Here is a 14625-nt window from a genome sequence, read left to right as displayed (position 1 = left end):
ACATCATCTGTCCTGCACAAATATCACAACATCAAGAGCTCTAGAATCATTCTAGTTGGCGCCAGTCTACCCACCCACAGATATTTGAATACATTCACACCATATACTCTTACTCTGAGTCTACAGTTAAAGAGAGCCCACTCTAGTGTTGGGTGACTCGTTTCAGTTGACTCGGCTCCTGTTTGGTTTGTGTCATGGAGTCCGGGGAGAGACTGGGGCTGTCCACGGCAGCTGTGGTGGCCATCGCCTGCAATGCCCTGGTGGCCATCCTCCTCCTCGTCCTCTTCCTCGTCATCTACAGGGCCTGCAAGGTGCCCTCCAGCCAGGAGAGGGTGCCAGTGCTGGCTGTTCCCGCTGGGCAGCCGCAACAGAGCAGCGAACACAAGTACTTGCTGACCTCCTGACTGGCAGCTAGAGAGAGTGAGCACCATAGCGTATATTAAATGCTCAGGGAGGTACTGTATAGTAGAGGAATAGACTGATCCCCTGTATAGTAGACCGAATAGACTGATCTCTACTAGCCAACTGGCTAGCAGACAACACTCACTGGCCCTCTTAAAAATCAAAGTATAACTATTCCTCTTAAATTCAGCAGCGGAATGAATGAAACAACCTGTAACAGTTAAAAATGTGTCTCAGAGACAAGTTGGCATCAATAACTCAACTATAGTCCGTTTTGATCTTCTTGGTCCTTGATAGTACTGACATGCATAACGAAATGCAGGCATAAATGTGTTATACACACACACACGCACAACCTAGTGAGGTCAAAGACACATGGTTTAACACAAGGTTAATTCATGTGGAGTCAAAGAGGCTAGAACCTTGAGTGTCTGAGGACTGGACCAGACTTCTCCGAAGGACTGGACTTCTGCAAAGCTTCTAAATGCTTCTCATTTCAGACATTTTCTTGCGAAGAAAAACAAGCCTGTGTGTATTGACGGCAACAGCGGGCTGTGTGGAGTGTGTGTCATGGTCACTCATACATAGCAGTGGTCTGTGTGGAGGGTGCGTCATGGTCACTCATACATAGCAGTGGTCTGTGAGCGAAGCATACCAAGTGTTATGTAAGGAGCTTAGAGGCTTTGTTCGCTTTGTCCTCTTAAAATGTGGTCCTCTCAGTACTAACCTCCTTTGGTACAGTGTCAATGACAGCCCACACATTGTTGTAGGACAGCACTCCTACAACTCCTATTATGTGACTTGTTCTGACGAGGACATAGCATCTCTTCCCCTTCACAACAAAAATAACAAGACGTGCCAGACATTGGAATGATAAATATTTTTTATGAATATTTCCAAACAAACTGAGCTTCTTTGTTTTCCAAAACAAAAAAAATATATCCCAAAGCTTGAGTGGTTTTGCCGCATCAGGTAAAGGAGACTTTGCTGGTTGCACAATGACTATCTATATGTTTAGTATAGTGCACAGCGCAAGAGTGAGAAAAACAGTAGGCTAGATTGCAGATTCAATAGACAGCACTGTACTTCAACATGGGAAGGAACGGTGGCTTTAGTATCGTAGGTTTAGAAGACATAAGACAGTAGGAATAAGGCATGAATGGTGGTGGGTTTATAACTGGAGTGCAGTAGTAAAAATAGTGGGCGACTACAGTCCTGCATGGTGTTGTCATAGTTTCTAAGCATTGCTGTTCTCTGGCTCCCGCAGTAAACTCAGCAGCTTCTCCATCTTGGCGATCTCCACCTCAGGCCCCTTGGGCAGCTCCTGACCCTTCTTCTCCTGGTGAGAGACACAGTAGCACACATGTCAAATACCGGAGGGGAAACAACTTGACCTTAATGAAGAAAAACATACACTGAAAACAAGCTGGGAAGGAAGGGATGATAAACAAAGACAAGATAAAAGACCTGGAGAAATGCAATCCAATAAAAGCCTTTCTTTCCGGAGACTAAGAAATTAGAAAAAGGCAGACTTGCAGAGCGTGCAACTTCCAATATGGAATGTGTTATTGGCAGTTAAAACTCATCCATTGTTGACTTCAAACGTGGCCAACAAGAGGTAAAGGAAGCGGTCCAACATGGTGTCCGGTGGTAATGTGGCCACCTGGCACTTCTCCCATGCTGTTCTGGAGGTTCATCCTTTCTCCCTGGGAGGACATCAAGTACCTCCTCCTTATCTGAGATCATCACTATGGTTACCGACCTAGCTGATGGAACACTGTGTATCCGGGGGTGAGACTTTAACCGAATTAACATCCTTTGGATTATTTACTTGAGAGCGCTGGTTATTTTCAGCGGTCATTGCCCAACCTTGCTAACTGGTAAGGACTAAGGAAGGGTATGATTCAATCCAACATGCATTGCGGTACATGTCATGCACAGAGTGCTTTAACACTCTTGAAAAACACTAATGCTGTTTCTAGAAGTTGCAAGGTAGAAGTGCGAGGACAGGTGGGCAGACCGGACATAGTATCTTAATTGGTGCAATTATTAAAATATTCCCCTATCTGTTTAAATATGCCCCCTCTCTCTGTTTAAGGCATTTTATCATATCTGATAGATATGGGAGAGAGAGAGAAAGCTGAATGGGCAGAGATGATAAGTAGTGGAGTGAGATTCATCTTTCTCCACCCAGCCCATTCCTGTTCCTGCTGCCTGCTCCACCCCTCATACAACATCACTATACTATATTATAGGGATCCTCAAAGCACACAGGGCTGGGCTGCAGAGTGTTATAGCACAGAGACCTTCACACACACACACAGCAGTTTAACATGGTGGTCTAATATTGAATTTATGGAAATTCAGTGACAGAGCGCTGCAATATTCACAAACTACAAAAATATATTTTGCAAAAATGCTACAGATGACTTGATGCTGTAGTGGATGACTTGATTTAGGCAGTGGTACAGTGAGTAGATAGCTGACTGGCCTTGAAAAAATACATTTAATTCATAACCTTGTTTAGAAAGCTTTTACCGAGGGGGAGCTTATCTTGTCGGCATGCATGGGACAGAGATCTTCAAATCATGGCACTTGTCCTACCTATTTCAATAGGATTTCTCTCAATGCCGAGAGGTTACGCATATAGATGAGACCCCAGTGCTGCATTGCAGACTAATATAACACATAGGCTCCTAAATCAGGGGCTTGTTCAGGAGGGTGCAACATTACAGGACATGCAGATAGATATACTGTAGAACAGTGGTTCTCAATTGGTTTAGCCTCGGAACCCAAATTTAACCAGGTTGTCTCAGTCGCAATCCAATATTCACATTGCGAATAATGTTTTGCCAAAATGCAAGCTGGAAAACTATTTTTGATGCTATATTGATAGTAAACGTACCAATTATATGACAACAGTCAAACATTTTTCATTGTCAATAATTCAATTTTGCCAATATTTTTTATGAAGAATGTTAAGGTCACTGTTTGTGATCACAAAATCAACCAAATCCGCTAAATATCGCTGCTAATAATACTGTGATTGAAGAAAAATTGTTAAGATGTTAAATTAAATATGAAAAAATATAGGATCATTATCATGTCTACACTTGTTCTTCCTGGTTTTAGTCACAGTGGTGTAAAGTACTAAAGGAAAATACATTAATGTACTACAATAAATCGTTTTTTGGGGTATATGTAAAAATAAATAAAAATATGTACTTTACTATTTATATTTTTGACAACTTTTACCTTTACTTCACTACATTCCTAAAGAAAATAATGTACTTATTACTCCATACATTTTCCCTGACACACAAATGATTCATTACATTTTCAATGCTTAGCAGGACAGGAAAATGGTCCAATTCACGCACTTATCATCCCTACTGCCTCAGATTTTGCGGCTTCACTAAACACATGCTTTGTTTGTAAATTATGTCTGAGTGTTGGAGTGTGCCCCTGGCTATCCGTAAATAAATAAAAACAAGAAAATTGTTCCATCTGGTTTGCTTAATATAAGCTATTTGCAATGATTAATACTTTTAATTTTGATCCTTAAGTATATTTTTGCAATTACATTTACTTTGATACTTAAGTATATTTAAAACCAAATACATTTTGACTATTACCCAAATACTATTTTACTGGGTGACATTCACTTTTACTTGAAATCAGGATAAGGTAAGACCCAGATGCAGACTGTGTCGAAGTAACAACGTTTATTATAGCAACAGAGGCAAAGGTACAGGACGGCAGGCAGGCTCAGGGTCAGGACAAGGAGGGCGAGAAAAAGAGAGGCTGGGAAAAGACAGGAGCTGACAGGACAAACGCTGGTAAGCTTGACAAACAAGACTAACTGACAACAGACAAACAGAGAACACAGGTATAAATACACAGGGATAATGGGGAAGATGGAGGGGGATGGAGACAATCACAAAGACAGGTGAAACAGATCAGGGCTTGACACTTGGGTCACTTTCTATTAATGTATCTTTAAATTTACTCAAGAATGACAATTGGCTACTTTTTCCACCACTGTTTAGTCGTTTTCATTTAAAAAAACGAATATACACATATATTTACAGTACCAGTCAAAAGTTTGGACATACCTACTCATTCAAGGTTTTTTTCTTTATTTTGTAGAATAATAGTGAATACATAAAAACTATGAAATAACACATATGGAATCATGTAGTAACCAAAAAAGTGTTAAACAAATCAAAATATACAGTTGAAGTGGGAAGTTTACATACACTTAGGTTGGAGTCATTAAAACTTGTTTTTCAACCACTCCACAAATTTCTTGTTAACAAACTATAGTTCTGGCAAGTCGGTTAGGACATCTATTTTGTGCATGTGTCACGAGCGTCGTCTTGAAAATGACCGGACCAAGGTGCAGCGTGGTGAGCGTACATTTTTCTTTATTTTTAAATGTCGCCAACAAAAAAATAAACAACAAAAAACGAACGTGAAGCTCCGTAAGGCTATACATGCATACACGAAGACAACATCCCACAACTAAGGTGGCAAAACAGGCTGCCTAAGTATGATTCCCAATCAGAGACAACGATAGACAGCTGCCTCTGACTGGGAACCACACTCGGCCAAAAACAAAGAAATATAGAACATAGAATTTCCCACCCGAGTCACACCCTGACCAAACAAACATAGAGAAAAAAAGGATCTCTACGGTCAGGGCGTGACAGCATGACACAAGTAATTTTCCCAACACTCATAATTCACTGTATCACAATTCCAGTGGGTCAGAAAATTCCAAAAATGATGTCAGGGCTTTAGAAGATTCTGATAGGCTAATTGACATCATTTGAGTCAATTGGAGGTGTACCTGTGGATGTATTTCAAGGCCTACCTTCAAACTCAGTGCCTCTTTGCTTGACATCATGGGAAAATCAAAAGGAATCAGCCAAGACATCAGAAAAAAAATTGTAGACCTCCACAAGTCTGATTCATCCTTAGGAGCAATTTCCAAACACCTGAAGGTACCACGTTCATCTGTACAAACAATAGCACGCAAGTATAAACACGATGGGACCACACAGCCATCATACCGCTCAGGAAGAAGATGCGTTCTGTCTCCTAGAGATGAATGTACTTTGGGGCGAAAAGTGCAAATCAATCCCAGAACAACAGCAAAGGACCTTGTGAAGATGCTGGAGGAAACAGGTACAAAAGTATCTATATCCACAGTAAAACGAGTCCTATATCAACATAACCTGAAAGGCCACTCAAAAAGGAAGAAGCCAATGCTCCAAAACCCCCATAAAAAAGCCAGACTACGGTTTGCAACTGCACATGGGGACAAAGATCGTACTTTTTGGAGAAAAGTCCTCTGGTTTGATGAAACGTAAATAGAACTGTTTGGCCATAATGACCATCGTTATGTTTGACGGAAAAAGGGGGAGGCTTGCATGCCGAAGAACACCATCCCAACCGTGAAGCACAGGGGTGGCAGCATCACTTCATGGGGGTGCGTTGCTGCAGGAGGGACTGGTGCACTTCACAAAATAGATGGCATCATGAGGTAGGAAAATGATGTGGATATATTAATGCAACATCTCAAGACATCAGTCAGGAAGTTAAAGCTTGGTCGCAAATGGGTCTTCCAAATGGACAATGACCCCAAGCATACTTCCAAAGTTGTGGCAAAATGGCTTAAGGACAACAAAGTCAAGGTATTGGAGTGGCCATCACAAAGCCCTGACCTCAATCCTATAGAAAATTGGTGGGCAGAACTGAAAAAGCGTGTTCGAGCAAGGAGGCCTGCAAACCTGACTCGGTTACACCAGCTCTGTCAGGAGGAATGGGCCAAAATTCACCCAATTTATTGTGGGAAGCTTGTGGGAAGGCTACCCGAAACATTTGACCCAAGTTAAACAATTGAAAGGCAATGCTAGCAAATACTAATTGAGTGTATGTAAACTTCTGACCCACTGGGAATATGATGAAATAAATAAAAGCTGAAATAAATCATTCTCTCTACATTATTCTGACATTTCCAATTCTTGAAATAAAGTGGTGATCCTAACTGACCTAAAACAGGGAATTTTTACTTGGATTAAATGTCAGTAATTGTGAAAAATTGAGTTTAAATATATTTGGATAAGGTGTATGTAAACTTCCGACTTCAACTGTAGTTGAGATTCTTCAAAGTAGCCACCCTTTGCCTTGATGACAGCTTTGCACACTCATTCTCTCAACAAGCTTCATGAGGAATGCTTGTCCAACAGTCTTGAAGGAGATCCCACATATGCTGAGCACTTGTTGGCTACTTTTCCTTCACTCTATGGTCCAACTGATTCCAAACCATCTAAATTGGGTTGAGGTCGGGGGATTGTGGAGGCCAGCTCATCTGATGCAGCCCTCAATCACTCTCCTTGGTCAAATAGCCCTTACACAGCCTAGAGGTGTGTTTTGGGTCATTGTCCTGTTGAAAAACAAATGATAGTCCCACTAAGCGCAAACCAGATGGGATGGCGTATTGCTGCAGAATGCTGTGGTAGCCATGCTGGTTAAGTGTGCCTTGAATTTTAAATAAATCACTGACAGTGTCACCAGCAAAGCACCCCCACTCCATCACACCTCCTCCTCCATGCTTCACGGTGGGAACCACACATGCGGAGGTCATCCGTTCACCTACTCTGCATCTCACAAAGACACGGCGGTTAGAACCAAAATCTCAAATTTGGACTCATCAGACCAAAGGTCAGATTTCCAGAGGTCTAAACTTTACTACATGATTCTATATGTGTTATTTCATAGTTTTCATGTCGTCACTATTATTCTACAAAGTAGAAAATAGTAAAAATAAATAAAAACCCTGGAATGAGTAGGTGTGTCCAAACTTTTCACTGGTACTGTATATACTATATATATATATATATTTTTTTTTACTCAGACACATTCAAAACCTCTCTCGACCCAAATTTGTGTTCACCAGTTGAGAATCGCTGGAGTAGAAGTTACATGGATCTCAGTCATTGATGATAGGCTAGGCTGTGTATTATGTCAGCTCTAGGCTATACATTGCATGTCTATCTGCAACGTTGTGAAGGTGGTAACCGTGAATACACATTACAGGTTCATTGGTGTGCCAGTGGACAAAGGAAGAGATGGCTCTGCTGTGTCCTGGGGCAACAGATTGAGTTTTGGGCAGGCTTTGTCTTTTTTCACTGTCAGTGACTTTGGACAGCCACGGGAGAAGGAGGGGAGAGGCTGGTTGTCACAATGCTCCTAAATAAACATCTGGAGGGTGCTGTGCTGGGAATGGAGTTGGACAGACAAATGTTTGCCCTCAACTATATAACTTGGCTTAGAACTCGGGTCTCATCAACACCAACTATTCCCATTAATGATTCATTTAGTCACTGAGAAACATCAGAGTCCAACTGTTAAATGCTCTGACGTGTACCGGAACTACAGCCGCGGCTAACCCCCAAAATGAGTGTAATTAATATGCCGTGACTTGACGTCTGATGTCCGTGTTGTCCTTTATGTCAGAGACTCCTTCTCTTGGCCTGTGGTTACTGAGCGCACAGTGATTATAAACACCACACCTCATTAGCCACCACTATCAGAGGGTACAACGGGAGTGTGACTAATGAGATGGGAACAGCTGAAGACTCCCGTGTCAAATTGGTTTTACTCCGTGAATTGCCCGGACCCTAACCCCCATGTTCTCCAGTGGAGCCCTCAAGAGGGAACAAGAACTGAAACGGAGAATATATATATTCTCACCACAGTACAACGATCATTTAGAAACTGATTATCTAATTAAACAGATGAACAAACAAACAACTACTTCACGATGTGCAACCAAAGCTAATTGGACAGAGTGGGTGAGAGAGAGCGGTAGTCCCATGTTGATCCACACATACTATACACGTGATTCAATCAACTGTTTACATTGTACAAAGGCCTATGTGTAAGCACTTAGCGTAAAGAGAGGAGGGGGAAGAAAGAGGTGTGTGTGTGTGTGTCGGGGCCTAGAGGAGAGAGTAGCAGAGCCAGCATGACAGTGTTATTTATTGCATTATGCGTTGGGTGTGGGCAATGCTGATGATGAATCATTTGATCTCTTCCCAGCTGTGTAGAACAACAACAAACCTGTATGAATAATGCAAAGGCCAGATACATATCTAGAGTGGGATACAGCCACAGGTGAATAGTAAAGTTTCCCCACTCAAATGAAAGCACAGAATGTACAAGTAGTACACCAATGACGCTAGCAGAGTGTAGTCATTTTAAGCTACGAAGGAAGTGAATCATCTTTGACCATTTTTGTCACGATAACCGCGCGCCCCCTGAAATGTGATTTGTCATTTAGTATACTCTGCTCTTCTATCGGAGCATTGTTGATGCCAATTAGAAGCATTTGGCTTTGGAAGTCATTTTGCTGTCTCATTGTAGCACTGAGATGCAAACAAGTGTGTTCCTTGAAGAAAGGCCATGCGTCAGCATGACATGAAATTATAAGTGACTGGAAAATACGTGGCCTTACTCAACTATCAAAGAATTAATACGGAGAGTATGAAAATGAACATGAGCACCTTAAAAGACCGAACGCTCTGCCCTCAAATGGATATCTGCCACAAACAATCCGATACTGTAATAAAATATCACTCAATCCATTTTCGCTTGAGCCTCTAGAGGTGAAAATAAACATATGCACAAAGGCCTTCAATCAATGGTGTTTTATGGCAGCTAGACACACCAATGATTATAAATTAGGTTTTTCCTTTATGAGAACTGCATGTGACAAGGGCCGGCTCACATAAATGTACAATTGAGTGATACTTTCAATAAGCTCCGCAGCGGCTGGCAATGAACAATTTAGTCCCCGATCGATGGCCGGCCCAGTGAGGTCACGTCATCAGGAAGTGAAGAAACGGCATCTTCTTGTTTCCAAGGAGGGAAAAAAACTCATCTCGCTTTGTTGAAATCAGTAAACACTTAACTACTGCTCATCATTAGAGCACTGCTTATCTAATCGTTTTTTAATCATCAGTAGCACTGTGAGCTAGCTTTTCTTTCTGAAAATGGGTCTAAAGATCTAAAGTATCCTGAATGGCACCCTATTCCCATATATACTGCACTACTTCTGGTCCAAAATACTAATATAGGCAATATGGTGCCATGGCCTCCTGTTAACGCAACACATAAAAGTATCCTTGGTAAACTAGCGCTTGATTGTTAAACTAACTGTCCAGTGAAAATCTCACTTTTAAAAGTTAATATTCTGTTAACATATACCCAAATAATGTTATTGACTCACAATATACCTGTATTTGTGGCCAAAGCATAAATTAGAGAAACAAAACACTTCAAAAACCTCAAACTTGTATCTCAATATCTCAAACAAACTGTTTAAAAAAAGCCTGCTATTTCCTCATGGAGGATGAGCTGGCCAATCAACGGTTTACTTAAATTCATGTTTTTAAATGACTGGTACACACCTAGACCATTCTCTCGTTGGGGTACGCTCACACCGTTCCAACAAAGAAAGGCTGCTTTTTTAACATACCAAATTACCATGCTAAGAGTTGCTGACACAGCTCCAGCGCTGCTGGGCTCTTTAGGCTCTTACCTTGGGTTTTTTGCGCAGGTTAGGCGAGAGCTTGAGGCTGGTGACATATCCTCGGTCGTCTCCCACGATGATGATGGGGTAGACGGGGTTAAACTCAATGTGAGTCAGCTTAGTCTTTTTCTTGGCCACCACCGGCTGCTGGCAGATGGCCTCATATTTGTTGATGCTAAGGTCAAAGGTATGAACCTGAGGGAAAAAAGTAACAAATATATAGAAAGTTCGGGAGATTATCGCATGCAAATGCAAGGGGAGTCATTTGGTCAAACCTGAAAAGCAATACAATGTGGGATGGTGGAGAACAGAAATATGGTTGAACCGGCTGCCTTTTGGAATGAGTGTGAAAGCTGACTCATACTGTTTTGTATAGAAAAATATATGAGATATTCTCTAAATAAATTGAGTTGCGCATGTTGTTCCATCCTCATCTATTCCAGCTGGGAACCTCTGAGTGACAAACCAAATCAGCAAGGCAAGAGAGAGAGATTCTCAGTGGGGATGCAACTCGGACCATCTGGTGTACGTACCAGTGTTTGCGCAACACTGAGAGAATGTGTGTGTGTGTGCGTGATGTCTTGTTATTCAAATGACCCTGACAGGAAAAGCTTGCCTCTCCTGACATTTAGCATCGCTGCAGATTGGTCCATTCATCAGTAAATACATGTCAACACACACACACACACACACACACACACACACACACACACACACACACACACACACACACACACACACACACACACACACACACACACACACACACACACACACACACACACACACACACACAATAACAACAAATACCACATCACAGTGTAGAGGGAGTATTTTGGTCATTAGCGGGAGTGACGAAGCAAGCAGTCCACACAGCCAGCGGTGACATTCTGAAGAAGGGGTGCCGTTGACCTCTAGGCTTGCTATCACTTATAATAGGGATTTTTCATCTCAATGAGACAACTATGAATGACTGTAAATATAATCCAAATGATACAAATTGTAGCAGTCATTAGACAAGTGGTACTGTATAAGACAAAAAACGAATGGTTGTATTTTGACAGTTTCAACCTTAACCAAGAATACTTCATATTCTGGTCTCCTTAGAAACTGATGTTGCTGTGGAACTGCTTGAAAAACAAAATCTAGGCTATGCCATACAAAGTTTTCTAGCAACTAGGAACTGGGTTAGATACAAAACAGGTAAATAACTGGTAATATCATACAATTGGGAAGTCTCTATTCTTCTTTATCGTTGAATCTAGGGAATATAAATGAGTGTAATTCCTTTCAATAATAATTGTGTTGTTATGACTGTTAATGTATTTCATTTGGCATTGCTGAGAATGAGATAAACGTATAGTGTTAATGGAAGGTATCTCTTTGGTTACGTGAATATGGCCTTTTCCATTTCTACAGTAACTATTTATCCAGCAAATGTTGAGGTAACTGGATTTCAGTAATTATTTGCCATTATTGAGGCTATTGTTGTGTTTGTGTTGAGTATTTTCTGGATACATGTTTTGTGAATTAGCCCAGATTTTTTATGTAGGCTATTGCATCCTTTTGACTGTCTTTATCAGTGAACCATATCATTCCCTGTCTGTGGTGGACTTGGGAGGCCCAAACCCCTGGAGTACAGGACTCAGTTTTCAGCCATATCAGACACCATGCACACCGCAGAGTTTTCTAATCTGTCTGTTTGCAGACAGTGACAGAGCAGATGGTTCATAGCGCTTCGTCACATTGTTCATCAGCACTAATTTCCTTAATTTCACATGACAGGCGAAATAGAAAGAGAGACAGAGAGACAGAAAGACAGAGAGAGAGACAGGAGTATGTGATGAACTCCCAGGCAGGCCAGAGAGATGACAACCTCCACAGCTACTCCTGCATCAATGGACCGGCCAAGCCACTGAAGACCAATCACGTCAGTAGACCAACGACAACAGCTGGCTGGCGCGCTAACAACAGACACCGAGATAAACAGAACAAAATACTTGGAGAGTGCTGTAGTACAAATTACTCTGGGACGGACTCCATCAAACCTGCATTGGCAATGCTTATTGATTTCTTTATTTTTGATGTCTTCAGTAGGGGATACCCTTGTAATATAAGTTGGTTGTTACCTCTTAGCCATATAAGAGTCATTGTGTTAAACATATTTTTCGAAAGAAATTAAGATAGATAGACAGACAGTCCATTCACCGTTTGCTGCTCCTCAAAAAAGTTATTTAAGCTTTTGCTAGTTAACAACGTTTTGACTACATTGGCCTTGATGGAGTTTCATAAAAACAACTTTGAGTGAGAGGACATGCCTTGGTCTCTTTGCCTCTAATTGGTTACATACCTTGCCATCAGTGGTGACTGCAGCGAAGACAGTGGAGGAGTAAGGAGACCATGCCACATCTCCCACAGAGGCGTTCAGGTCAAAGGTGAACATTGGGGTCCTACAGAGACATGGACACTGAAGTATAAGGACTCCGTAATGGATACAAATACTAATACTATAAAGTCAAGATTACTTTATTTACCTTAAAGATAGCAGAAAACAAGACATCATAGACACCTTCTCTAAACTTTTGTAAAAGCAGGTCACATTACTTGTTCATCATAAGTTCAAGTAAAAAGTTAGAGAGTAAAGAGTGAAAAAGACGAAGACAGACATTACTCTTCCCGAGAGAGAAAAAGAAAGAGAGAGAGAGGGCTTGAAAATAAAAATCAATAGCACCTCTTCAGGCTACATAGACTCCATTGGGTCGAGCCGATGAGTAAATGCAACCTGCGCCCTCCTCTTATCCCACCAAAGATATCCTCTCCTTCCTGTCAGTGTATTATATTCCTCCTGTGAGGTCTTCAGCGTCTAGAGAGATGAGCCAGAGCGGGGAATGGGATCCAGGATGATAAGTTAGAAAGTGTGTGAACTGCAGTATCTTATATTCCATTCTTTCCAAAGAAAAGGAAGGAGACATGAACAGTGACTGTTATTGCTCCCAATGGTGAGACTGCTTTGTGAACTGTAGGATAGTTATTCTATGTGGATAAACAGACAGATAGCACATGAAGCCACTGAAAGAAGCTAGGATGTCAAGAGAGTGCGGGGTAAGCTGAATGATATTATTAGTTTATCACAGGCTGCCAGGCTGAAGTCCTGATTTCTGTAACCTGCAGAGAAATCTGTAACACCACTTCTGACATTTTGTGACTCAGGCTAGATCTGATCTGAGACGCATGACTCATCACTCACAACCCATTCAGATAGATGGAGTTACAAGGGCTTGTATCAACAGGAAAAAGTAGTTCCGACCTAACCAATCCACATGATTGATTATTATTCAAATTACCATTTAAGTGTGCAGAGGGACTACTGTTCAACTACTGCTGAACTAAATAAGTGGCTCCTTCACCATGCTCCCTAAACAATGTAGAATCAATTTCTGAAAAAGTATTCTGTTGTTGTCAAACCCCTTTCAACTTGATTAAAGATGTGATATCATTGGTGGGTTCAATGGCAGGTCGGAGATAGGTGCTAAACTAATGATTGTGTAGTGATACATACAAGTACTATAACACCAACAGTCTGCCCTAACACAAAAGACGAAAGCAGGCACAGTCAATATCTCAGTGATAATGATCAACATAATGAACAGTCTTGATAACACTGAGGTCAGTTGAGAACCAGTTGAAAATCACTGAGCATACGTGTGTTTCGATGTGTTCAAGCCCTCTATTGGTAGTTCTGTTTATAGCCAAAATCAAATCAAAATGTATTGGTTACATGCACGTGTTTAGCAGCTGTTATCGCGGTTGTAGCAAAATGCTTGTGGTGTAGCAAAATGCTAGCCATAAATGTGGACTTCATGGAAAGCGATTAGATAATTATGATTATTGTTCAGTATGAAATTATATCTTATGTAAATATCTAATTGGATTTGTCAAATAATCTGGCAGGCAAATTACATTGTTTCCAGAAAGGGGGTGAGAAAAGTGATGGATATGGTTGAAAATCTTGGAATAGTTTTCACAATTTGTAGTATCATATAATGGTTGGGTGAAAGTTGAAATAAGACCCAGGGTTCTATTTTAACAAACCTAACGCAATGTACCATGACTAAACCCATACGGGAAGAAATATATATTTCAATATATGTATTTTGAAAGATAAATATCTACTAAGCTGTATGGAATTATTTTAAGAAGGTCATACCAAGGATCATTTTGCTATTTGATTTAGAATTTTAAGACCCCTTGAAGTATCAAAAAAATACATAAAACAATTATTTTATGAAAAGTGTTATTTGGCCTTACTGCTAATAGCCCATACAAACGCATTAAATAACAGATTCACTGCATGGAACAACAGATAGTCCCCCCCCAAAAAATCTAAAGGAAGTTTGTTCTGAAGTGTCTGTCCTATATATGAGGGATATAACAAAGATCAGGAAACAGTATATAAATACAGTACCAGTCAAAAGTTTAGACACACCTACTCATTCAAAGGTTTTTCTTTATGTTTACTATTTGCTACATTGTAGAATAATAGTGAAGACATCAACACTATGAAATAACACATATGGAATCATGTTGTAACAAAAAAAGTGTGAAACAAATAAAAATACATT

General features: G+C 40.8%; 1 protein-coding gene across 1 annotated transcript in view; it reads right to left on the bottom strand.

The window, feature by feature from the left end:
• Positions 1 to 1433: 1433 nt before the first annotated feature.
• Positions 1434 to 14625, bottom strand: part of dnai1.2 (dynein, axonemal, intermediate chain 1, paralog 2) — a 31850-nt gene continuing 18658 nt past the window's right edge. The window contains exons 16-18 of the mRNA XM_038965174.1: positions 12354 to 12453; positions 10013 to 10198; positions 1434 to 1741 (exon numbers count right to left, since the gene is read on the bottom strand). Coding sequence (XP_038821102.1) covers positions 1640 to 1741; positions 10013 to 10198; positions 12354 to 12453 — 388 coding nt within the window. The 3' untranslated portion in view covers positions 1434 to 1639. The remainder of the gene's footprint in view (positions 1742 to 10012; positions 10199 to 12353; positions 12454 to 14625) is intronic.

This window comes from Salvelinus namaycush, chromosome 2 (genome assembly GCF_016432855.1).
Source record: "Salvelinus namaycush isolate Seneca chromosome 2, SaNama_1.0, whole genome shotgun sequence".
In the NCBI taxonomy this organism is placed as follows: domain Eukaryota; kingdom Metazoa; phylum Chordata; class Actinopteri; order Salmoniformes; family Salmonidae; genus Salvelinus; species Salvelinus namaycush.
Note: the sequence above shows the minus strand (reverse complement) of the source record. Positions and strands in the feature narration are given on the sequence as shown.